The sequence below is a fragment of the Mobula hypostoma genome, chromosome 23 (assembly GCF_963921235.1).
Source record: "Mobula hypostoma chromosome 23, sMobHyp1.1, whole genome shotgun sequence".
In the NCBI taxonomy this organism is placed as follows: Eukaryota; Metazoa; Chordata; class Chondrichthyes; order Myliobatiformes; family Myliobatidae; genus Mobula; species Mobula hypostoma.
In genome coordinates, this window is record NC_086119.1 from 54,359,830 (window position 1) to 54,383,974 (window position 24,145).

The window sequence follows — 24,145 nt, forward strand, 5'->3', positions numbered from 1 at the left end:
CCAAATATGGCTTCTCCTCCGGTCAACCTGTCTACTTATTGTATCAGGAATCCTTTCTGGCCACACCTAACAATCTCCATCCCACTTAAACTTTTGTACTGAGGAGATGTCAATTAACATTAGGGAAGTTGAAGTCATCCATGACAACAACCCTGTTATTTTAGCGTATTTCCCAGATCTGCCTCCCAATCTGCTCCTCAGTGTCTCTGTTGCTATTGGGAGTTCTATAGAATAGTTCTAATACAGTGATTGCGTCCTTCCTGTTTCTGCCTTCCACCCCCTAAGACTCAGACGTCCTCTTTTTGTGTAGCTGCGACACTATCCCTGATGACCAATACCACTCCCTCAATTGTTTTACTTCCCACCCTGTCTGTTTTGAAACATCTAAACCCTGGGACATCCAGCATTCATTCTTACATTTGTGACAGTCAAGTCTCTGTAATGACCACATCATAGTTCCAAGTACTAATTCAAGCTCTAAATTCCTGATACCCCTTGCATTAAAATACACAAAATTTCAATCTATTCAACTGACTACAATTTGCCCTATCCATGGTCCATCCTTCCTCACTACCTTTACACTAACTGCTCTATCCTCTGACCTATCTATCACTTCATTACCAACCCCCTGCCAAACTAGTTTAAATTCTCCCCAACGGTTCTAGCAAACCTGCCTGCAAGGTTTATGTAACACGTCCCTTTTGTACAGGTTATACCTTCACCAGAAGAGATTCCAATCATCCAAAGATCTGAAGTCCTGCCCCTGTAACAATTTTTCAGCCACAAACTCAACTGTCATATTATTCTACTAGTATGTGACACAGGCAGCAATCGAGTGATTACTACTTTTCATGTCCTGCTTTTCAGCTTTCTACCGAGCTCCCTATTTTCTCTCTTCAGGACCTCTTTTCTTTTTCTACCCATGTTGTTTGTACCAACATGTACACAGCTTCTGATTGCTCCCCCTCCCCCTTAGGAATGCTCTGAACCTGATCTGAGACATCCCTGACCCCGGCAACATACTTTACTTTATACTTTATTGTCGCCAAACAATTGATACCAGAACGTACAATCATCACAGCGATATTTGATTCTGCGCTTCACGCTCCCTGGAGTACAAATCTATAGTAAATATTAAAAATTTAAATTATAAATCATAAATAGAAAATAGAAAAGGGAAAGTAAGGTAGTGCAAAAAAACCCAGAGGCAGGTCTGGATATTTGGAGGGTACGGCCCAGATCCGGGTCAGGATCCGTTCAGCAGTCTTATCACAGTTGGAAAGAAGCTGTTCCCAAATCTGGCCGTACGAGTCTTCAAGCTCCTGAGCCTTCTCCCGGAGGGAAGAGGGACGAAAAGTGTGTTGGCTGGGTGGGTCGTGTCCTTGATTATCCTGGCAGCACTGATCCGACAGCGTGTGGTGTAAAGTGAGTCCACGGACAGAAGATTGGTTTGTATGATGTGCTGGGCTGTGTTCACGATCTTCTGCAGCTTCTTCTGGTCTTGGACAGGACAACTTCCATACCAGGTTGTGATGCACCCTAGAAGAATGCTTTCTACGGTGCATCTATAAAAATTAGTGAGGGTTTTAGGGGACAGGCCAAATTTCTTTAGCTTTCTCAGGAAGTAAAGGCGCTGGTGGGCCTTCTTGGCAGTGGACTCTGCTTGGTTGGACTAAGTCAGGTCATTTGTGACATTGACCCTGAGGAACTTAAAGCTTCTGACCTGTTCCACTTGCACACCACCGATGTAAATTGGGTCGTGCGGTCCGCTACTCCTTCTGAAGTCAACAACCAATTCCTTCGTCTTGCTGACGTTGAGGGATAGGTTATTGTCTTCGCACCATGCCACCAGATTCTTAATTTCCTCTCTGTACTCAAACTCATCATTACCCGAGATACAACCTACAATTGTGGTGTCATCAGCAAACTTGTATATTGAGTTCGATGGAAACTTGGCTACACAATCATGGGTGTACAGTGAGTACAACAGGGGGCTGAGTACACAGTCTTGTGGGGCACCGGTGCTCAGAGTGATTGTAGAGGAGAGCTTGTCCCCTATTTTTACAGCCTCTGGGTGATGTCTGTGAGGAAGTTGAAGATCCAGCTGCAGATCTGAGTACTAAGGCCCAGGTTCCGGAGCTTAGGAATCAGTTTATTTGAAACGATGGTATTAAAGGCAGAGCTGTAGTCAATGAAAAGGAGCCTTATGCATGTATCTTTATTCTCCAGGTGTTCTAAGGAGGAATGTAGGGCCAGAGACATACCATCTAAGAATATCTTTCACATCCACAGAATCTCCAGTGTAATCCCCTAATTATTGAATACCATATCACCACCGCGTTCCTCTTCTTCCCCCTTCCCTTATGAGCCAAAGAGAGGCTCAATGCCAGACGCCTGTCCCTGCAGCTTTCCCCTGGTAGGTCATCTCCCCGCACCCCCCCCCAACAGTTTCCAAAGGAGTATACTGGTTATTGAGGGAAACGGCCATAGGGTACTCTGAACTGAGTGCCTATTTTGTTTTCCTCAGGGGAGTGACAAACAAATGCAAATAGCACAGCACAGGAGACTCCATTTTGCCCATCATGTCTGTGCAGAACAAAATGCCAATTAAAACAAATCTCCTTTGCCTGCACGTGGTTTATTATCTCTTGGCATATTCAACTACCTTTCTATCAGTTCCTGGACCCACCACAACCCATGCCAGCCCATTCCAGGAACCCACCATTCGCTGTAAAAACATCCACACATCTTTCTCCCTCCCACTTTAAACGCATGACTTCTAGTATTTGACATTTCTACTCTGGGAAAAGGATTCTATCTATGAAAACAGAACAGTACAAGCCCTTTGGGCCACAATTTTGTGATGAGATAATAAAATGCCTAACTTCCACCTACGTAATGCTTACGTCCCTCTATGCTCTGTGCATTCATGTGCCTCTCGAAGACCCTTTTGAACATCTGTATCATATTTGTCTCCATTACCACCCCAGGTAGCATATTCCAGGCACTCTGTGTAAAAATATGCCCCACATATCTTCTTTGAACGTACCACCTCTCACCTTAAATGCATGACTACTTAGTATTAAAAAAAGATACCAGCTATGCCTCTCTAATCTTATAAACTTTTATGAGATCAGCCCTCAGCCTCCGCCACTCGAGAGAAAGTTAGTCCAGCCTCTCCTAATAGCACATGCCCTTTATTCCAGGCAGCATCCTGGTAAACCTCTTCTGCACTCTCTCTAAAGGCTCCATGTCCTTCTTGTAATGAGGTGGCCAAAACTACACACAATGCTCTAAGTGCAGCCCAACCAGTTTTATACAACTGCAAAATGACTTTCTGAGCCTTATATAATAAAGGCAAGCATGCCACATCAGAATCAGACTTAATATCATAGAAACATAGAAAACCTACAGCACAATACAGGCCCTTCGGCCCACAAAGTTGTGCCGAAAATGTCCCTACCTTAGAAATTACTAGGCTTACCCATAGCCCTCTATTTTTCTAAGCTCCATGTACCTATCCAGGAGTCTCTTAAAAGACCCCATCGTATCCGCCTCCACCACTGTTGCCGTCAGCCCATTCCATGCACTCACCACTCTCTGCGTAAAAAACTTACCCCTGACATCTTTTCTGTACCTACTCCCCAGCATCTTACACCTGTATCCTCTTGTGGCAACCATTTCAGCCCTGGGAAAAAGCCTCTGACTATCCACACAATCAATGCCTCTTATCATCTTATACACTTCTATCAGGTCACCTCTCATCCTCCGTCGCTCCAAGGAGAAAAGGTCGAGTTCACTCAACCTGTTTTCATAAGGCATGCTCCCCAATCCAGGCAACATCCTTGTAAATCTCCTCTGCATCCTTTCTATGGCTTCCACGTCCTTCCTCTAGAGAGGCGACCAGAACTGAGCACAGTACTTTAAGTGGGGTCTGACCAGAGTCCTATATAGCTGCAACATTACGCTCTTAAACACAATTCCACCGTATGCCTTCTTAACCACTGTGCTTTGAGCACCCTGTGGACTCGGACCCCAAGATCTCTCTGATCCTCCACACTGCCGAGAGTCTTACCTTTAATACTATATTCTGCCATCATATTTGACCTACCAAAATGAACCACTTCACACTTATCTGTGTTGAACTCCATCTGCCAATTCTCAGCCCAGTTTTGCATCATGTAGAGGGCTGTCAGAGGTCCCACTGTAATGTCTGACAGCCCTCCAAACTATCCACAACACCTCCAACCTTTGTGCCATCAGCAAACTTACTAACCCATCCCTCCACTTCCTCATTCAGCACATTTATAAAAATCATGAAGAGTAAGGATCCCAGAACAGATCCCTGAGGCACACCACTGGTGACCGACCTCCATGCAGAATATGACCCGTCTACAACCATTCTTTGCCTTCTGTGGGCAAGCCAGTTCTGGATCCACAAAGCAATGTCCCCTTGGATCTCATACCTTCTTACTTTCTCAATAAGCCTTCAACGGAGTACTTTATCAAATGCCTTGCTGAAATCCATATACACTACATCTACTGCTCTTCCTTCATCAATGTACTTAGTCACATCCTCAAAATATTCATTCAGGCTCATAAGGCATGACCTGCCTTTCACAAAGCCATGCTGACTATTCCTAATCATATTATACCTCTCCAAATGCTGATAAATCCTGCCTCTCAGGATCTTCTCCATCAACTTAACAACCACTGAAGTAATACTCACTGGTCTATAGTTTCCTGGGTTATCTCTTCTCCCTTTCTTGAATAAAGAAACAATATCCGCAACCCTCCAATCCTCTGGAACGTCTCCCGTCCCCATATATGATTCAAAGATCATTGCCAAAGGCTCAGCAATCTCCTCCCTCGCCTCCCACAGTAGCCTGGGGTACATCTCATCCGGTCCTGGCAACTTATCCTACTCAGGGAGAGTCAACATCAGCTTGTGCGTGGTAGGTCATGTTTAACCAATCTATTAGAGTTTTTCAAGAAGGTTACCAGGAAAGTGGATGAAGGGAAGGCAGTGGATGTTGTCTACATGGACCTCAGTAAGGCCTTTGACAAGGTCCCGCATAGGAGGTTAGTAAGTAAGATTCAGTTACTAGATATACACGGAGAGGTAGTAAATTGGGTTAGACATTGGCTCAATGGAAGAAGCCAGAGAGTGGTAGTGGAGGATTGCTTTTCTGAGTGGAGGCCTGTGACTAGTGGTGTGCCACAGGGATCAGAACTGGGTCCATTGTTATTTGTCATCTATATCAATGATCTGGATGATAATGTGGTAAATTGGATCTGCAAATTTGCTGATGAAGCAAAGATTGGAGGTGTAGTGGACAGTGAGGAAGGTTTTCAAAGCTTGCAGAGAGATTTGGACCAGCTGGAAAAATGGGCGGAAAAATGGCTCATGGAGTTTAATACAGACAAGTGTAAGGTATTGCACTTTGGAAGGACAAACCAGGGTAGAACATACAAGGTAAATGGTAGGGCACTGAGGAGTGCAACAGAACATAGGGATTTGGGAATACAGATACAAAATTCCCTAAAAGTGGCATCACAGGTAGATAGGGTCGTAAAGAGAGCTTTTGGTACATTGGCCTTTATAAATCAAAGTATTGAGTACTGTATAAGAGTTGGAATGTTATGGTGAGGTTGTATAAGGCATTGGTGAGGCCCAATTTGGAGTACTGTGTGCAGTTTTGGTCACCAAATTACAGGAAGGATATTAATAAGGTTGAAAGAGCGCAGAGGTTTACAAGGATGTTGCTGGGACTTAAGAAACTGAATTACAGAGAAAGGTTGAATAGGTTCGAACTTTATTCCCTGGAGCGTAGAAGAATGAGGGGAGATTTGATAGAGGTATATAAAATTATGATGGGTATAGACAGAGTGAATGCAAGCAGGCTTTTTCCACTGAGGCTAGGGGAGAAAAAAAACCAGAGGACATGGGTTAAGGGTGAAGGGGGAAAAGTTTCAAGGGAACATTAGGGGGAGCTTCTTCACACAGAGAGTGGTGGGAGTGTGGAATGAGCTGCCAGATGAAGTGGTAAATGCGGGCTCACTTTTAACATTTAAGAAAAACTTGGACAGGTACATGGATGAGAGGTGTATGGAAGGATATGGTCCAGGTGCAGGTCAGTGGGACTAGGTAGAACAATGGTTCGGCACAGCCAAGAAGGACCAAGAGGCCTGTTTCTGTGTTGTAATGTTGTATGGTAACATGGTTGATGCTTTCCAAAAACTCCAGCACATCCTCTTTCTTAATATCTACATGCGCAAGCTTTTCAGTCTACTGTATGTCATCCCTACAATCACCAAGATCTTTTCCCATGGTGAATACTGAAGTAAAGTATTCATTAAGTACCTTTGCTATTTCCTCCAGTTCCATACACACTTTCCCACTGGCACACTTGATAGGTCCTATTCTTTTACGTCTTATCCTCTTGCTCTTCACATACTTGTAGAATGCCTTGGGGTTTTCCTTAATCCTGCTCGCCAAGGCCTTCTTATGGCCCCTTCTGGCTCTCTTAATTTCCTTTTTAAGCTCCTTTCTGTTAGCCTTCTAATCTTCTAGATCTCAAACACTACCTAGTTTTTTGAACCTTTCTTAAGCTTTTCTTTTCTTCTTGACTAGATTTATTACAATCTTTGTACACCATGGTTCCTGTACACTCCCATAACTTCCCTATCTCATTGGAACGTACCTATGCAAAACTCCCCACAAATATCCCCTGAACATTTGCCACATTTCTTCCGTACTTTTCCCTGAGAACATCTGTTTCCAATTTAAGCTTCCAATTTCCTGCCTGATAGCCTCATAATTCCCCTTACTCCAATTAAATGCTTTCCTAACTTGTCTGTTCCTATCCCTCTCCAATGCTATTGTAAAAGAGATAGAGTTATGATCTCTGTCTCCAAAATGCTCTCCCACAGAGATCTGAGACCTGACCAGGTTCCCAATACCAGATCATGTACAGCCTCTCCTCTTGTAGGCCTATCTACATATTGTGTCAAGAAACCTTCCTGAACACACCTAACAAACTCCACCCCATCTAAACCCCTCACCCTAGGGAGATGCCAATCGATATTTGGGAAATTAAAATCTCCCATCACGACAGCTCTGTTATTATTACAACTTTCCAGAATCTGTCTCCCTATCTACTCCTCGATGTCTCTGTTACTATTGGGCATATTACTACATCACTGGCATAGTTTGTGAAATTTGTAAACTTTACAGCACAGCACAATGAAATACATGATAAATAAATATAGAGGCAAAAAACTGAATTACATGAAATATATATATCTATTGAATAGTTGAGTTAAAATAAGTAGTGCAAAAAAATAATAATGTAGTCAGGTAGTGTTGACAGGTTCAATGTCCATTTAGAAATCAGATGGCAAAGAGGAAGAAGCTGTTCCTGAATCGCTGAAAGTGTGCCTTCAGACCTCTGTACTGTAGATAGATGTAGAAACATAGAAAACCTACAGCACAAGAGAGACCCTTTGACCCACAAAGTTGTGCCGAACATGTCCTTACCTGAGAACCACCTAGGCTTTACCCATAGCCCTCTATTGTTCTAAACTCCATGTAGCCATCCAGGAGTCTCTTAAAAGACCATATCGTTTCCACCTCCACCAGCGCCATCGGCAGCCCATTCCACGCACTCACCACTCTGCCAAAAAAACTTACCCTATCATCTCTTCTGTACCTACTTCCAAACACTTTAAAATTATGGCCTCTTGTGCTAGCCACTTCAGCCCAGGGGAAAATGGCTATCCACACGATCAATGCTTCTCGTTATCTTGTACACCTCTATCAGGTCACCTCTCATCCTCTGTCGCTCCAAGGAGAAATGGCCGAGTTCACTCAACCTATTCTCATAAGGCATGCTCCCCAATCCAGCAACATCCTTGTAAATCTCCTCTGCACTCTCTCTATGGTTTCCACGTCTCTCCCGTAGTAAGGTGATCAGAATTGAGCACAGTACTCCAAATGGGGTCTGACCAGGGACCTACATAGCTGCAACATTACCTCTTAGCTCTTATACTCAATCCATCGGTTGATAAAAGGCCAATGCACCGTATGCCTTCTTAACCACAGAGTCAACCTGCATAGCAGCTTTGAGTGTCCTATGGACTCGGACCCCAAGATCCCTCTGATCCTCCACACTGCCAAGAGTCTTAACTTTAATACTATATTCTGCCATCATATTTGACCTACCAAAATCAACCACCTCACACTTATCGGGGTTGAACTCCATTTGCCATTTTTCAGCCAGTTTTGCATCCTTTCAATGTCCTGCTGTAACCTCTGACAGCCCTCCACACTATCCACAACACCTTCAACCTTTGTGTCATCAGCAAATTTACTAACCCATCCCTCCACATCCTCATCCAGGTCAATTATAAAAATCATAAAGAGTAGGGGTCCCAGAACAGAGCCCTGAAGCACACCACTGGTCACCGGCCTCCAGGCAGAATATAACCCATCTGCAACTGCTCTTTGCCTTCTGTACGCAAGCTAGTTCTGGATCCACGAAGCAAGGTCCTTTGGATCCTATGCCTCCTTACTTTCTCAATAAGCCTTGCACGGGGTACCTTCTCAAATGCCTTGCTGAAATCCATATACACTACATCTACTGCACTACCTTCATCAATGTGTTTAGTCACATCTTCACATAAGGGAACAATATCCACAACCTTCCAATCCTCCAGAGCCTCTCCTGTCCTCATTGATGATGCAAAGATCATCACCAGAGGCTCAGCAATGTCCTCCCTCGCTTCCCACAGTAGCCTGGGGTACATCCCATCTGGTCCCGGTGACTTATCCAACTTGATGCTTTCCAAAAGCTCCAGCACATCCTCTTCCTTTAATATCTACATGCTGAAGCTTTTCAGTCTGCTGCAAGTCATTCCTACTATTGCCAAGATCCTTTTCCTTAGTGAATACTGAAGCAAAGTATTAAGTATCTCTGCTGTCTCCTCTGGTTCAATACACACTTTTTCACTGTCACACTTGACTGGCCCTATTCTCTCACATCTTAGCCTCTTGCTCTTCACATACTTGTAGTATGCCTTGGGGTTTTCTTTAATCCTGTCCGCCAAGGCCTTCTCATGGCCCCTTCTGACTCTCCTAACTTCACTCTTAAGCTCCTTCCTACTAGCCTTCTAATCTTCCAGAGCTCTATCATTACCTAGTATTTTGAACCTTTCATAAGCTCTTCTTTTCTGCTTGACTAGATTTACAACAGCCTTTGTACACCACAGTTCCTGTACCCTACCATAACATCCCTGTCTCATTGGAACGTACCTATGCAGAACCCCACGCAAATATCCCCTGAATATTTGCCATATTTCTTCCGTATGTTTCCCTGAGAAGATCTGTTTTCAATTAATGCTTCCAAGTTCCTGCCTGATAGCCTCATATTTCCCCTTACTTCAATTAAACATTTCCCTGACTTGTCTGTTCCTATCCCTCTCCAATGCTATGGTAAAGGAGATAGAATTGTGATCACTTTCTCCAAAATGCTCTCCCACAGAGATCTGACACCTGACCAGGTTCATTTCCCAATACCAGAACAAGTACAGCCTCTTCTCTTGTCGGCTTACCTACATATTATGTCAAGAAACCTTCCTGAACACACCTAACAAACTCCATCCCATCTAAACCCCTCACTGTAGGGAGATGCCCATCAATATTTGGGAAATCAACATCTCCCACCACAACAACACTGCTATTATTACATCTTTGCAGAATCTGTCTCCCTACCTGCTCCTCAATGTTCCTGTTGCTATTGAGTGGTCTATAAAAAACACCCAGCAGAGTTATTGACCCCTTCCTGTTTCTAACTTTCACCCACAGAGAGACCGCCGACATCCCCTCCATGACGCCCACCTTTTCTGTAGCTGTGACACTATCTCTGATCAACAGTGCCACGCCCCCACCTCTTTTGCCTCCCTCCCTGTCCCTTCTGAAACATCTAAAGCCTGGCCCTTGAAGTAGCCATTCCTGCCCCTGCACCATCCAAGTCTCTGTAATGGCCACATTATAGCTCCACGTGCTGATCCACACTCTAAGCTCATCTGCTTTGTTCATAATACTCCTCGCATTAAAATAGACACACCTCAAACCATCGGTCTGAGCACGTCCCTTCTCTATCACTTGCCTATCCTCCCTCTCGCACTGTCTCCAAGTTTTCTCTATTTGTGAGCCAACCTCCCTTTCCACCGTCTCTTCAGTTCCATTCCCACCCCCCAGCAATTCTAGTTTCAACTCTCCCCAATAGCCTTTGGAAACCTCCCCACCAGGATATTGGTCCCCCTGGGATTCAAGTGCAACCCGTGCTTTTTGTATAGGTCACACCTGCCCCAAAAGAGGTCCCAATGATCCAGAAATCTGAATCCCTGCCCCCTGCTCCAATCCCTCAGCCACACATTTATCCTCCACCTCATTCTATTCCTATACTCCCTGTAACTTGGCACAGGCAGTAATCCCGAGATTACTACCTTTGTGGTCCTGCTTCTCAACTTCCTTCCTAACTCCCTGTAGTCTGTTTTCAGGACCTCCTCCCTTTTCCTACCTATGTCATTGTTACCAATATGTACCACGACCTCTGGCTGTTCTCCTTCCCACTTCAAGATATCATGGACACAATCAGAAACATCACGGACCCTGGCACCTGGGAGGCAAACTACCATCCGTGTTTCTTTCCTGTGTCCACAGAATTGCCTGTCTGACCCTATAACTATAGAGTCCCCTATCACTGCTGCCAACCTCTTCCTTTCCCTACTCTTCTGAGCCACAGGGCTGGACTCTGTTGCTTCCGTCAGGTAGGCCGTCTCCCCCAACAGTACCCAAACCGGAGTACTTATTGTTAAGGGGGACAGCCACTGGGGTACTCTCTAGCATCTGCCTCTTGCCCTTCCTTCTCCTGACTGTTACCCACTTACCTGTCTCCCAGGCCCTGGAGTGACTACTTGCCTGTAACTCCTCTCTATCATCTCCTCACTCTCCCTCACCAGACGAAGGTCATCGAGCTGCATCTCCAGTTCCCTTACACGGTCCTTAAGGAACTGCAGCTCCACACATCTGGTGCAGATGTGGTCGTCCGGGAGGCTGGAAGTCTCCAGGACTTCCCAGATCTGACACCGAGCACAGAAAACCTTCTTCCCAACATATCACCCTCTCTGCTTGATGACTGCTCTTTAACCAGTTATGGGCTTGGACCCCATGTACTTTGGTGCTCTTAAGCATCCTTCTATTTGACCTCACCAAAGTACACATTTCACACTTGCTCAGCTTAAACCATCTCCCATAGTCTAGATCCTGCTCCAGTTTGTGCTGTTGTGCGGCCAGAACACCTCTAGGTGATTGACCACTGGCACCTGGCAGGCAGACTGCTGCTGGACTGTTGTAAACATTGTCAGTCCCACTTGGTGATCCACACAACACAGACCATCGCACCCTTTAACACGTCAAAGGGTGCACAAGAGTGCCATCAAATACTCCCACCTACGCAGCAACACCCACTTCAAAACAGCCCCACATTCAGGACTTACTCCAAACAATACTTTACTAGTATTTAATTATCCTAAACACCTCAGTCAGACCACCTAACAGTTCAAGACTCATTCTTTATTCAGTCCTGAGAGAATGAATAGATCACCCTATTGTTGTAAATAGTCCTTAAATTCCTGGATAATTCTGATGAATCTCTTTTGCACAACTCCAAATTCTGCCTGGTGGCACTCTGTCCAGTTAAGCCCATATGAATTTTATTCATTTTAAATGTTATTGGAATCACAGAAATGTGTGTTAAATGTACAGCTCATTTGGGTAACAAAGGGGCTCCTTGTTTATAGGCATAAGTCAATGTTATCCATAACTCAGAAAATACACAAAAACTGCAACACAATAACCACACATCCACAGTACTGTATTGCAATGTATGGCATCAAAAGCACAGAAGACTGATATGAAAAGTAATTACTACAGGTGGAAAGTAAACTAGCTCTACTGACAGTATTAACAAATAAATGCTGGGCTTTTCGATTTACCGATACTCGTGGGAGCATATTCATTTGTCTGTAAGTCAGGTCAGATATGCATATCCCTCTATGTCTCAAGTTTCTCTGAATCTTTAATGAAATATAATAAAATGCATCACCAGCCTGACTGTACATCTCATAAAAGTCTGATTGCTTCTGAAACACCCTTGCAGCATCCCAACACAACATAAAACTCTTAACTCAGCACTAAATCAGTTCAGTCAGCACTGATAACGTCAGAAACCCTCGTGTGCTGACTCTTGCCAGCTAATCAAATCCTTGCATAATAACCTCAAAAACTATAGCAAGGAAGTAAAGCAAGTTTGAACATAAAGGGTTAAAAATCACCAAAGCTGGTGAGAATACAGAAAATGACTGCCCCCACTGTGACATGAATGCTTCATTAGGAGGGTGACCTTCCCTTAATGGGTCTCCCTGTTGTGGTCAGGACTCAATGAGGCTTGCTACACCAGCCAACCACTCCCTGATCATGGGTTTCAGTACATTTGTACTTCCACAAATGCAGTATTAGATGAATGCTGACTTTACACTTCCTCATTAGTTATGTCCTGCCCCAGATATTAACATCATTTCTTTCCTCTTTCACAATGGCTCCATTCCTCACTCTGGATCCAGACATTGTCACATGAACAGAACTCACTTCTACAGTCCCTGTTTCAATTCCCCAGGATCTTTCCCTACTGGCAGAAGATAGCAACAGGTCCAGGACTTGGGCCTCTGCCTCTTGGGACCTACATTCCATCACAGACTCTCCACCCTGCTCTCACAATACTTTTGGTCTTTTCTCCCCACCAGTTCTGTAGCCCATCCACTTACCCCACCACCCACAGGTCCCCATTTAGTCTGAACTGAAGGATGCCATCTCCGCTCTGGTCTTTCCATAGCCAGTAATGAGCTGACTGGTTTCTGCTTTCAGTGATTCCAGTGTGGTTTCATTAACCGGGGTTTACATTAGTGATGCTGGTGGGAGATTCCTGGCCGGATACAGAGGCCCATCTTATGACCACGGACAATTCAGCAGCAACTTCTTCCTCCAGCTGTGTGTCTTGCCATCTGGTCTCCACAGCCTCCGCCCTCTTTGCTGGGCCTCCTGAATGTGTACCAGATTAAAACTGGCTAAGCACAGGAGTTCCTATTAAACGTGAAGGTTGTGAAAATAGTCGGGAACAGAGGGTATAACTGAGAAGAGGAATAGCAGAGCAACCAACAGAAACTGAGGGTCTGTCTGTCTTCCCTCATAAACAGAAACTTCCCCGGGCGAGCTAGAGTTAGTAAAGCCAAAGTGGAAACCTTGATGGTCTACTTGCCCATGGACTAAAGGAAGAGGCCCAAGAAATAGTGGATAAATTGATGGTATTCTTAAATTTTTCAGACTTTGGATCAATTCTACAGATTGGAGCGTTACCAATGCGACCTCCACCCCTCACCCCACCAAAGAGAAACAAAAAACTGGGAATTCCAGACCTGTACCTGAAAAGGCGGAATACAAGAAACTGCGATACAACAAAGCTTTTGAAAAACATTAACAGGATTGGTCAAAGTGATGGGACATCATTCTTAACAAACTGACTGAAATTTTGAGGATCTACTATAATTAGGATATATGAAGAGAACAAGACGGTGTGGAGTATCCGGACTGACAAAATGACGGTGCATGACTGGAGGTGATACACTGATGTGGACTGAGGATTGGTTGACAGATTACAAAGAAATGTGTACTTTGCAGGTGGCAGGAAGTGATCAGTACCATACCTCAGGTTCAGTGCTGGAGACCAGCTTAATCACAGATCACAGCAGTGACTTGTACATTCAAGATATCCAAGTTTGCAGATGACACAAAGCTGGGAGAACATTTTGTGATTAGCAAATGCATGGCAGATGCAGTTTAGTTTGAGACCCACCTTGGTTCAATAAGGTGTTCCCTGAATGGTGATAGAATGTGTAAAGGGAAGACATAACAACATACCAGTCCGCGTACATTAGTGGCTGAAAGCCTACAGGTACAGAGGGTGGCTTTGAAGCTAAATATTGGTCTTCAATTCAGGATCATTTGTATAAAGGAGTAAGGAATATCTACCGCACCTGTATGAAATGTTAGGATGGATTGATTTGTGCCTTCTTGAGCTTCTCGTCAATGGAAGGGTATTTTTGCAATAGAGAGGCTGCAGTGAAGGCTAATTAGACTGTTTCCCCAGATGTCGGCACTGAGATGGGAGATGGCGCAACCAGCCCAATTTTCCGGGAGTTCAGTACATCCCGGAATCCTGTCAGGTTGCAGCAGGGGTCTGGAGAGAAAGCAGTGGTCAGGTCAAAATTTCACCCAGGGGCCAGATGTTTCTAAAACATTTGAAACTGATCTAGGACATATCCTGATTGTTCGTGCGTGAAATACAAGGGACAGCGATGTCTTCAGTAGGCAGCGACAGACCAACTGCCAGCATTTCACCGGACTGAGCCAACCTTCCAGACCGGGTAACGGGGTGGGGGGGGGGAGCCCACTGGGTCGTGCCTGGGGAGGGGGTGGAGGAGCGATCTTTATGTTCATAATACCATGAACAGTGGGTTCCCGACTCCCACACAGAGGAGGGAATGGAGGTTCTCATACAACTGGAGGTAGAGGGGCTCGGTGCGAGGATTGATCACAGTTGTATCACAGGTTAAATTAACTGTAGATCCGCGGGGAAGGATCGCCCCGACCTGCGGCGAGGGATCTTTTCCCAACTCCGACATCAGCCTCTCGGGAGGGAGACCGGCTGAAAACGCTCTATGCCCGGAATGGAAACACTCACTGTCTGCCGCACGAGTTCGAATCAGACGACGGCTGCACCGGTCCGGACCACCCGCCGGGGAGGGGGCAGTGGTTTCCCGATATGAATGGCCGGTATCAGGATTTACCGTGTTCAGCGCTAAGTGTTTGCTCCCGATGAGTCCGTGGGCCCAACCCCGGCGTCCGTTCCCTCCAGCCGCTCCCCCAGCCCTGGAGAAGAGGCGGATCTGCGATGGGAACATCAGGTCGCTCTCTCACACCCAGCCCTTTGTACCCACCTCCCCGGCGCCCACTCTCCTCGCCGGACCCCGGACCCCAGACCCACCTCCCGCCGCTCTTCGCATCTCTGGTGCCGGGATCACGGGACGACACCGAATGACCGCCAGGATCCCACCAATCAGGGGCTCTGGAGCCGCTCCTTTCCTATTGGTCTTAAGCTATAGATGGACGTGTGATCTGACCAATGAAGGAGCCGCCTGGCCATTGGAAGTTACATAATCACGTTTGCATCCTCTGTCTCGGTAACCGTGGGGAGCTGAGGTTGTCCCATCTTCGGAACCGATCATCTGGAGAAGGGGAGACTCCCCCCATCCCGCCTCCGGCCGTTCCAAACCCCCCCTTCTCAACTGTCCCCGCAGTCGATTACTGGGGAAAGGAGACCCGCTAGCCCTAAACTCAGGTCTGCTCCGCTGGGGTCCCGCATCGCTCGGTCGGACTGGGCATCGACCGCCGCCTCCAGATGCTGGGCGCGGCTTTGCCTCTGTTGATGGAAACGGTTGAAACGTTCCATCCTGGGTATTAACAGCCTCCCGTTTTTTCACTCTTTGGATGAATACAACCCTGTATTTGTACCGAAACTTAGGAACATTTCAAAGTCCTCCCCATTCACCCAGTCATTTGTCAGCCCCGGGCTCACTGTTGCAAGTAACAGCCACGCCGGACACAGAAAGCTCTCGCACAAAGCCACGGTCGGGCTGCCGTCGGTCCGCTCCTCCAGAGCCGTAGGGTCTGGTTCCGTGCTGTTCTTTTCTATCACATCCCGCAGAGCAATGTGTTGGATTTGGTGAACGTCGGTCCGCACCTCAGAATCAGGTTTACTATCACCGGCATGTGTCGTGAAATTTGTTAACTTAGCAGCAGCAGTTCAATGCAATACATCATATAGAAGAAGAAAATAATAATAAATCAGTAAATCAATCACAGTATACGTAAACACGAGGAATTCTGCAGATGCTGGAAATTCAAGCAACACACATCAAAGTTGCTGGTGAACGCAGCAGGCCAGGCAGCATCTCTAGGAAGAGGTACAGTCGACGTTTCAGACCGAGACCCTTCGTCAGGACTAACTGAAGGAAGAGCTAGTAAGAGATTTGAAAGTGGGAGGGGGAGGGGGAGATCCAAAATGATAGGAGAAGACAGGAGGGGGAGGGATGGAGCCAAGAGCTGGACAGGTGATTGGCAAAAGGGATATGAGAGGATCATGGGACAGGAGGCCCAGGGAGAAAGAAAAGGGGGGGGGACCCTGAGGATGGGCAAGGAGTATAGTGAGAGGGAGAAAAAGGAGAGAGAGAGAAAGAAAGAAAGAATGAATGTGTGTATAAAAATAAGTAACAGATGGGGTACGAGGGGGAGGTGGGGCATTAGCGGAAATTAGAGAAGTCAATGTTCATGCCATCAGGTTGGAGGCTACCCAGACGGAGTATAAGGTGTTGTTCCTCCAACCTGAGTGTGGCTTCATCTTTACAGTAGAGGAGGCCGTGGATAGACATGTCAGAATGGGAATGGGACATGGAATTAATATGTGTGGCCGCTGGGAGATCCTGCTTTCTCTGGCGGACAGAGCATAGGTGTTCAGCAAAACGATCTCCCAGTTTGCGTCGGGTCTCGCCAATATATAGAAGGCCACATCAGGAGCACCGGACGCAGTATATCACCCCAGCCGGCTCACAGGTGAAGTGTCGCCTCGCCTGGAAGGACTGTCTGGGGCCCTGAATGGTGGTAAGGGAGGAAGTGTAAGGGCATGTGTAGCACTTGTTCCGCTTACAAGGATAAGTGCCAGCGGGGAGATCGGTGGGGAGGGATGGAGGGGACGAATAGACAAGGGAGTCGCGTAGGGAGCGATCCCTGTGGAAAGCAGCGGGGGGGGGGGAGGGAAAGATGTGCTTAGTGGTGGGATCCCGTTGGAGGTGGCGGAAGTGACGGAGAATAATATGTTGGACCCGGAGGCTGGTGGGGTGGTAGGTGAGGACCAGGGGAACCCTATTCCTAGTGGGGTGGCGGGAGGATGGAGTGAGAGCAGATGTGCGTGAAATGGGGGAGATGCGTTTGAGAGCAGAGTTGATGGTGGAGGAAGGGAAGCCCCTTTCTTTAAAAAAGGACATCTCCCTCGTCCTGGAATGAAAAGCCTCATCCTGAGAGCAGATGCAGCGGAGACGGAGGAATTGCGAGAAAGGGATGGCATTTTTGCAAGAGACAGGGTGAGAAAAGGAATAGTCCAGATAGCTGTAGGCTTATAGTGGACATCAGTAGATAAGCTGTCTCCAGAGATAGAGACAGAAAGATCTAGAAAGGGGAGGGAGGTGTCGGAAATGGACCAGGTAAACTTGTGGGCAGGGTGAAAGTTGGAGGCAAGGTTAATGAAGTCAACGAGCTCAGCATGCGTGCAGGAAGCAGCGCCAATGCAGTCGTCGATGTAGCGAAGGAAAAGTCGGGGACGGATACCAGAATAGGTTTGGAACATGGATTGTTCCACAAACCCAACAAAAAGGCAGGCATAGCTAGGACCCATACGGGTGCCCATAGCTACACCTTTAGTTTGGAGGAAGTGGGAGGAGCCAAAGGAGAAATTATTAAGAGTAAGGACTAATTCCGCTAGACGGAGCAGAGTGGTGGTAGAGGGGAACTGGTTAGGTCTGGAATCCAAAAAGAAGCGGAAAGCTTTGAGACCTTCCTGGTGGGGGATGGAAGTATATGGGGACTGGACATCCATGGTGAAAATAAAGCGGTGGGTGGGGGCCAGGGAACTTAAAATCACCGAAACGTTTTCGAGCGAGAGAAATATCACCAACATAGGTGGGAAGGGATTGAACAAGGGGGGTAAAACAGTGTCGAGGTATGCAGAAATGAGTTCGGTGGGGCAGGAGCAAGCTGAGACAATAGGTCGGCCAGGACAGGCAGGTTTGTGGATCTTGGGTAGGAGGTAGAAACGGGAAGTGCGGGGTGTGGGAACTATAAGGTTGGTAGCAGTGGTTGGGAGAGCCCCTGAGCGGATAAAGTCGGTGATGGTGTGGGAGACAACGGCCTGGTGCTCCTTAGTGGGGTCACGATCGAGGGATAAATAAGAGGAGGTATCCGCGAGTTGTCGCTGTGCCTCGGCAAGGTAGAGGTCAGTACGCCAGACTACAACAGCACCCCCCTTATCGGCGGGTTTTGTCGTAAGGTTAGGATTAGTGCGGAGGGAGTGGAGAGCAGAGCGATCGGAGGAGTGAGGTTGGAATGGGAACAAGGTGCGGTCAAGTCGAGACGGTTGATGTCCCGTCGGCAGTTAGCGATAAAGAGATCCAGAGCAGGCAGGAGACCAGAGCGGGGTGTCCATGAAGAGGAGGAGGAATGAGGCGGGAGAAGGGGTCGTTTACGTGGTCCATGTCCGACACCTCCCTCCCCTTTCTAGATCTCTCTGTCGCTATCTCTGGAGACAGCTTAAAAACTGATGTCTGCTATAAGCCTACTGACTCTCACAGCTATCTGGACTATTCCTCTTCTCACCCTGTCTCTTGCAAAAATGCCATCCCCTTCTCGCAATTCCTTCATCTCCGCCGCATCTGCTCTCAGGATGAGGCTTTTCATTCCAGGACGAGGGAAATGTCCTTTTTTAAAGAAAGGGACTTCCCTTCCTCCACCATCAACTCTGCTCTCAAACGCATCTCTCCCATTTCACTCACATCTGCTCTCACTCCATCCTTCAGCCACCCCACTAGGAATAGGGTTCCCCTTGTCCTCACCTACCACCCCACCAGCCTCCGGGTCCAACATATTATTCTCCACCACCTCCAACGGGATCCCACCACTAAGCACATCTTCCCCTGCCCCCCCCCCCGCCTCTCTGCTTTCCGCAGGGATCGCTCCCTACGCAACTCCCTTGTCCATTTGTCGCCCCCCCATCCCTCCCCACTGATCTCCCTCCTGGCACTTATCTTTGTAAGCGGAACAAGTGCTACACATGCTCTTACACTTCCTCCCTTACCACCATTCAGGGCCCCAGACAGTCCTTCCAGGTGAGGCAACACTTCACCTGTGAGTCGGCTGGGGTGATATACTGCGTCCGGTGCTCCCGATGTGGCCTTCGATATATTGGCGAGACCCGACGCAGACTGGGAGATTGTTTCGTTGAACACCTACACTCTGTCCGCCAGAGAAAGCAGGATCTCCCCAGTGGCCACACATTTTAATTCCACATCCCATTCCCATTCTGACATGTCTATCCACGGTCTCCTCTGCTGTAAAGATGAAGCCACACTCAGGCTGGAGGAACAACACCTTATATTCCGTCTGGGTAGCCTCCAACCTGATGGCATGAACATTGACTTCTCAAACTTCCGCTAATGCCCCACCTCCCCCCCCCGTACCCCATCCGTTATTTATTTATATAAAAACATAGAAACGTAGAAAATAGGTGCAGGAGTAGGCCATTCGGCCCTTCGAGCCTGCACCGCCATTTATTATGATCATGGCTGATCATCCAACTCAGAACCCCGCCCCAGCCTTCCCTCCATACCCCCGATCCCCGTAGCCACAAGGGCCATATCTAACTCCCTCTTAAATATAGCCAATGAACTGGCCTCAACTGTTTCCTGTGGCAGAGAATTCCACAGATTCACCACTCTCTGTGTGAAGAAGTTTTTCCTAATCTCAGTCCTAAAAGGCTTCCCCTTTATCCTCAAACTGTGACCCCTCGTTCTGGACTTCCCCAACATCAGGAACAATCTTCCTGCATCTAGCCTGTCCAATCCCTTTAGGATTTTATACGTTTCAATCAGATCCCCCCTCAATCTTCTAAATTCCAACGAGTACAAGCCCAGTTCATCCAGTCTTTCTTCATATGAAAGTCCTGCCATCCCAGGAATCAATCTGGTGAACCTTCTTTGTACTCCCTCTATGGCAAGGATGTCTTTCCTCAGATTAGGGGACCAAAACTGCACACAATACTCCAGGTGTGGTCTCACCAAGGCCTTGTACAACTGCAGTAGTACTTCCCTGCTCCTGTACATACATTCTTTTTCTCTCTCCTTTTTCTCCCTCTGTCCCTCTGACTATACCCCTTGCCCATCCTCTGGGAATCCCCCCCTTTCTTTCTCCCTGGGCCTCCTGTCCCATGACCCTCTCGTATCCCTTTTGCCAATCACCTGTCCAGCTCTTGGCTCCATCCCTCCCCCTCCTGTCTTCTCCTATCATTTCGGATCTCCCCCTCCCCCTCCCACTTTCAAATCTCTTACTAACTCTTCCTTCAGTTAGTCCTGACGAAGGGTCTCGGCCTGAAACGCCGACTGTACCTCTTCCTAGAGATGCTGCCTGGCCTGCTGCGTTCACCAGCAACTTTGATGTGTGTTGCTTCACAGTATACGTATATCGAATAGATTAAAAATCGTGAAAAACGAATTATATATATTTAAAAAGTGAGGTAGTGTTCACGGGTTCAATGTCCAATTATGAATTAGATGGCAGAGGGGAAGAAGCTGTTCCTGAATCACTGAGTGTGTGCCTTCAGGCTTCTGTATCTCCTACCTGATGGTAACAGTGAGAAAGGACATGCCCTGGGTGCTGGGGGTCCTTAATAATGGATACTGCCTTTCTGAGACACTGCTCCGTAAAGATGTCCTGGGTATTTTGTAGGTTAGTATCCAAGATGGAGCTGACTAGATTTACAACCCTCTGCAGCTTCTTTCGGTCCTGTACAGTAGCCCCCCCCCCCACCCCCATACCAGACAGTGATGCAGCCTGTCAGAATGCTCTCCACGGTACATCTACAGAATTTTTGAGTGTATTTGTTGACATGCCAAATCTCTTCAAACTCTTAATAAAGTATAGTCGCTGTCTTGCCTTCGTTATAGCCGCATCGATATGTTGGAACCAGGTTCGGTCCTCAGCGATCAGCGACGGTGCTGCGGCACTTCAACCAGTGACCGAGGGAACCGCTCGCAACAGTTCACCTTAAAAGTTTACATATCACGTGAAGCAGGATGAGGACGATTTTCAAACGGCCAGAGTGCTTGAGTCCGATCGAAAGCTGAGCTACACAGGTCAAAAACCAAAGCTGGCCAATTTGATAAAACAGTCTGAGTGTCCGCACTTCCCCCTTAACTCTCGAACCAAACGGTCGACTGTTCATTCATCTCCATAGACGCTGTCTGACCTATTGAGTTCCTCCACCGTGTGTTGCTTTTGTTGTTTTGTATTTTTTTCTCATAAAAATGTGGAAAATTTGTTTGCTTTCCTGTGAATGCTGTTGGAAGTAAACTTTTCATTTCACCTTGTACGGACATGTACTTGTGCCCATGACAATAAACTTTGACGTTAACAGTCCAGTAACATAAGACGACAATCCCAAGGGTGCTGAACGCTGGGAGTCCAGACAACAGCACGCTGCGAGAGGCAGCAGCGCAGAATTAAGGCCCCTTGCGCTTGCTGCTATGACCGCCACACTGGATGCGACAGTGGTTACCCCAGCGATCCAGAGCAGAGAGCAGATCGGGGTGGTGGGTGAAATAAGACATGGGGCAGAATTAGGCCATTTGACTCACCGAGCCTGCTCCGCCACATCATCGTGGGGGAACCATTTCTCCTCTCGGACCCAATCTACTGCCTTCTCCCCATATTCCTTCATGCCCTGACCAATCAAGAATCTATCAACCTCTGTCTTAAATATACATACATATTTGGCCTCCACAGCAGCTTGTGACAAATAATTCCATAGATTCACCATTCTCTTGCTAAAGAAATACCTCCTCATCTCCGTTCTAAATGGTGTTCCTCTATTCTGAAGCTGTGTCCTCTGGTCCTAGACTCTCCCACCATAGAAAACATCCCCTGCATATCCACTCTATCAAGGCCTTTTGCCACTCAATAGGTCACCCCTCATTCTTCTGAATTCCAGCGAATACAGGTCTAGAGCCATCAAATGGTCTTCATATGATAAGTTTTTCAATTCTGGGAACATTTTCTTGAACCTCCTTTGAACCCTCTCAGTACATCCTTTCTAGGAGAAGGGGCCAAAACGGCTCACAATACTCCAGCTGAGGCCTTACTAGTGCTTTATAAAGTCTCAACACTTGATCCATGGCTTCCTCCACGGTCCTGATGAGGCCACACTAAAGTTGGAGGAACAACACCTTATATTTCATTTTGGTAGCCTCCAACCTGATAGCATAAACACTGATTTCTCAAATTTCTAGATATGCCCCTCTACCCCCTTTTCCCTCTCTCACCTTATCTCCCTGGCCTCCCATTGCCTCCCTCTGGTGCTTCTCCCCCCTTTTCTTTCTTCTGTCTCTTTCACCAATCAACTTCCCAGCTCTTTACTTCATCTCTCCTGCTTCAGGTTTCGCCTGTCACCTTGTCTTTTTCTCTCCCCACCCCCACCTTTTGAATCTACTTCTCGCTTTTCTCTTCAGTCCCGCGGAAGGGTTTCAGCCTGAAACGTTAACTGTACTCTTTTCCTAGATGCTGCCTGGCCTGCTGAGTTCCTCCAGCATTTTGTGTGTGTTGCTCGGATATCCAGCATCTGCAGATTTTCTCGTTTGTAACTCTCACCAGGGTCTTTTTACCCTTGCAGTTCCTCAATTCTGTCCACAATGATTCAACACCTTCCAACTCTATTTTACCTGTTTCTTATAATTTGATTTCACATTTTAATAACAGAGCAATTGTGCCCCTTCTGCCTTCCTGTCTGTCCTGTCATTGCAATGTATATCCTTGGACATTAGGCTCCCAGCTATAATCTTCTTTCAGTGATGCCTTCAATATCACACACGCCAATCTGTAACTGTGCTACAAGTTCATCTACCTAATTCCGTATACCGCACGCATTCAAATATATCACCTTCAGTCCTGTATTCACCCTTCTTGATTTTGTCCACTTTTTACATTGCAACTCATCCTGTTGACTGCAATTTTGCCCTATTATCAGCCCCACCTTGCTAGGAGTCTCACTATACATCGCCTTTGTGTGTAAACCAACTACCTCCCCTTCAGCACTGAAGAAATACACTGGTGTTGCCAAGTACTTCAATTCCTGATCCTCCTGCCATCTTTGGCACAATCAGGACCTAGGCCACAATCATTCGCGGCCTCGCAGTACAGGTGGGGGAGGGAAGGAGCAATGAGCCTCAGTTTCAATACAAGGAAGTGGTATATTGAGGTTTGGACTGGGGTTAGTGACGTTAGTGCTGTTCGGTTACAGGCAGGGAATGGAGGATATGTCTTGTCACCAATGGTGACAGTTACATGATTATAAGGGGAGTGGGATTCTGGCTACATGGATTCAAGGTCATGGGGGGGGGAATTGAGATTCTGGCTGTGTGGATTCAGGGTCATGGGGAGTGGGATTCTGGCTATGTGGTTTCAGGGTCTCTAGGGGAGTGGAATTCGGATTGGTGAATCCAGGGTTATTGGATGAGTGGTACCAAGATTGGATTTGGATTTTGAGGTGAGCCTGAATACTATAGAGAGCTGTGTCACTTTGGAATGTGTGATCAGGGGAAATGATTGGAGGTGTCTGGTTCTGACGCCAGACGTCTGTTGGGATGGGTGATTATCCTAACTCTAGCTGTTTGGGGGTTGGGTTTAAGAGTTGACACAGAGGAAATAGAGCAGTTGTGCCATAGAGTCACAGAGAGAACAGTAATCTGCCCTTTGGCCCATCAGGTTCATGCCATCATCAACCCAGGGTTGAGGGCTGTCGACCAGGGTGCAGGGAAAGTACAGCTGAAGAGAAGTGAAGCTGTGACCTGAGTGTTGCTGAGGTATCGTCACTCCTGTAAACGTAGGAATTATGCACAGCAAGATCTCACAGTCATTTCATCACTGATGACCAGAGAACTGGTCCTCTGATGTTCAGGTGAAAATTCAGTTCCTGAACTTGTAGAATGTGATCACTCTTGTCAACGCAGGGCAGCCTTGCTTTGGCACTGCATCTCCCTACTTACCACACTTTATGCAAGCATTAGCCTAATGTTCAAACTAAACCCATAAATCGTCACTCAGATAGACTGGATCATGTCTCCCTTGTTTATAAACAAAGCTGAAGTAAAT

At 46.9% G+C, this 24,145-nt stretch overlaps 1 protein-coding gene across 2 annotated transcripts in view; it reads right to left on the reverse strand.

Moving 5' to 3' along the window:
• The window catches only part of LOC134336923 (SH2B adapter protein 2), a 174,866-nt gene extending 159,677 nt beyond the window's left edge, over positions 1-15,189 (reverse strand). Inside the window, exon 1 of one of the 2 annotated variants that reach the window (XM_063031572.1) lies at positions 15,118-15,189. In XM_063031572.1, the coding sequence (XP_062887642.1) occupies positions 15,118-15,183 (66 nt within the window). In that variant the 5' untranslated portion in view covers positions 15,184-15,189. Of the gene's footprint in view, positions 1-14,861 lie in introns of both variants that reach the window. The other variant, XM_063031571.1, reaches the window with a different exon arrangement.
• Between the last annotated feature and the right edge of the window lie 8,956 nt (positions 15,190-24,145).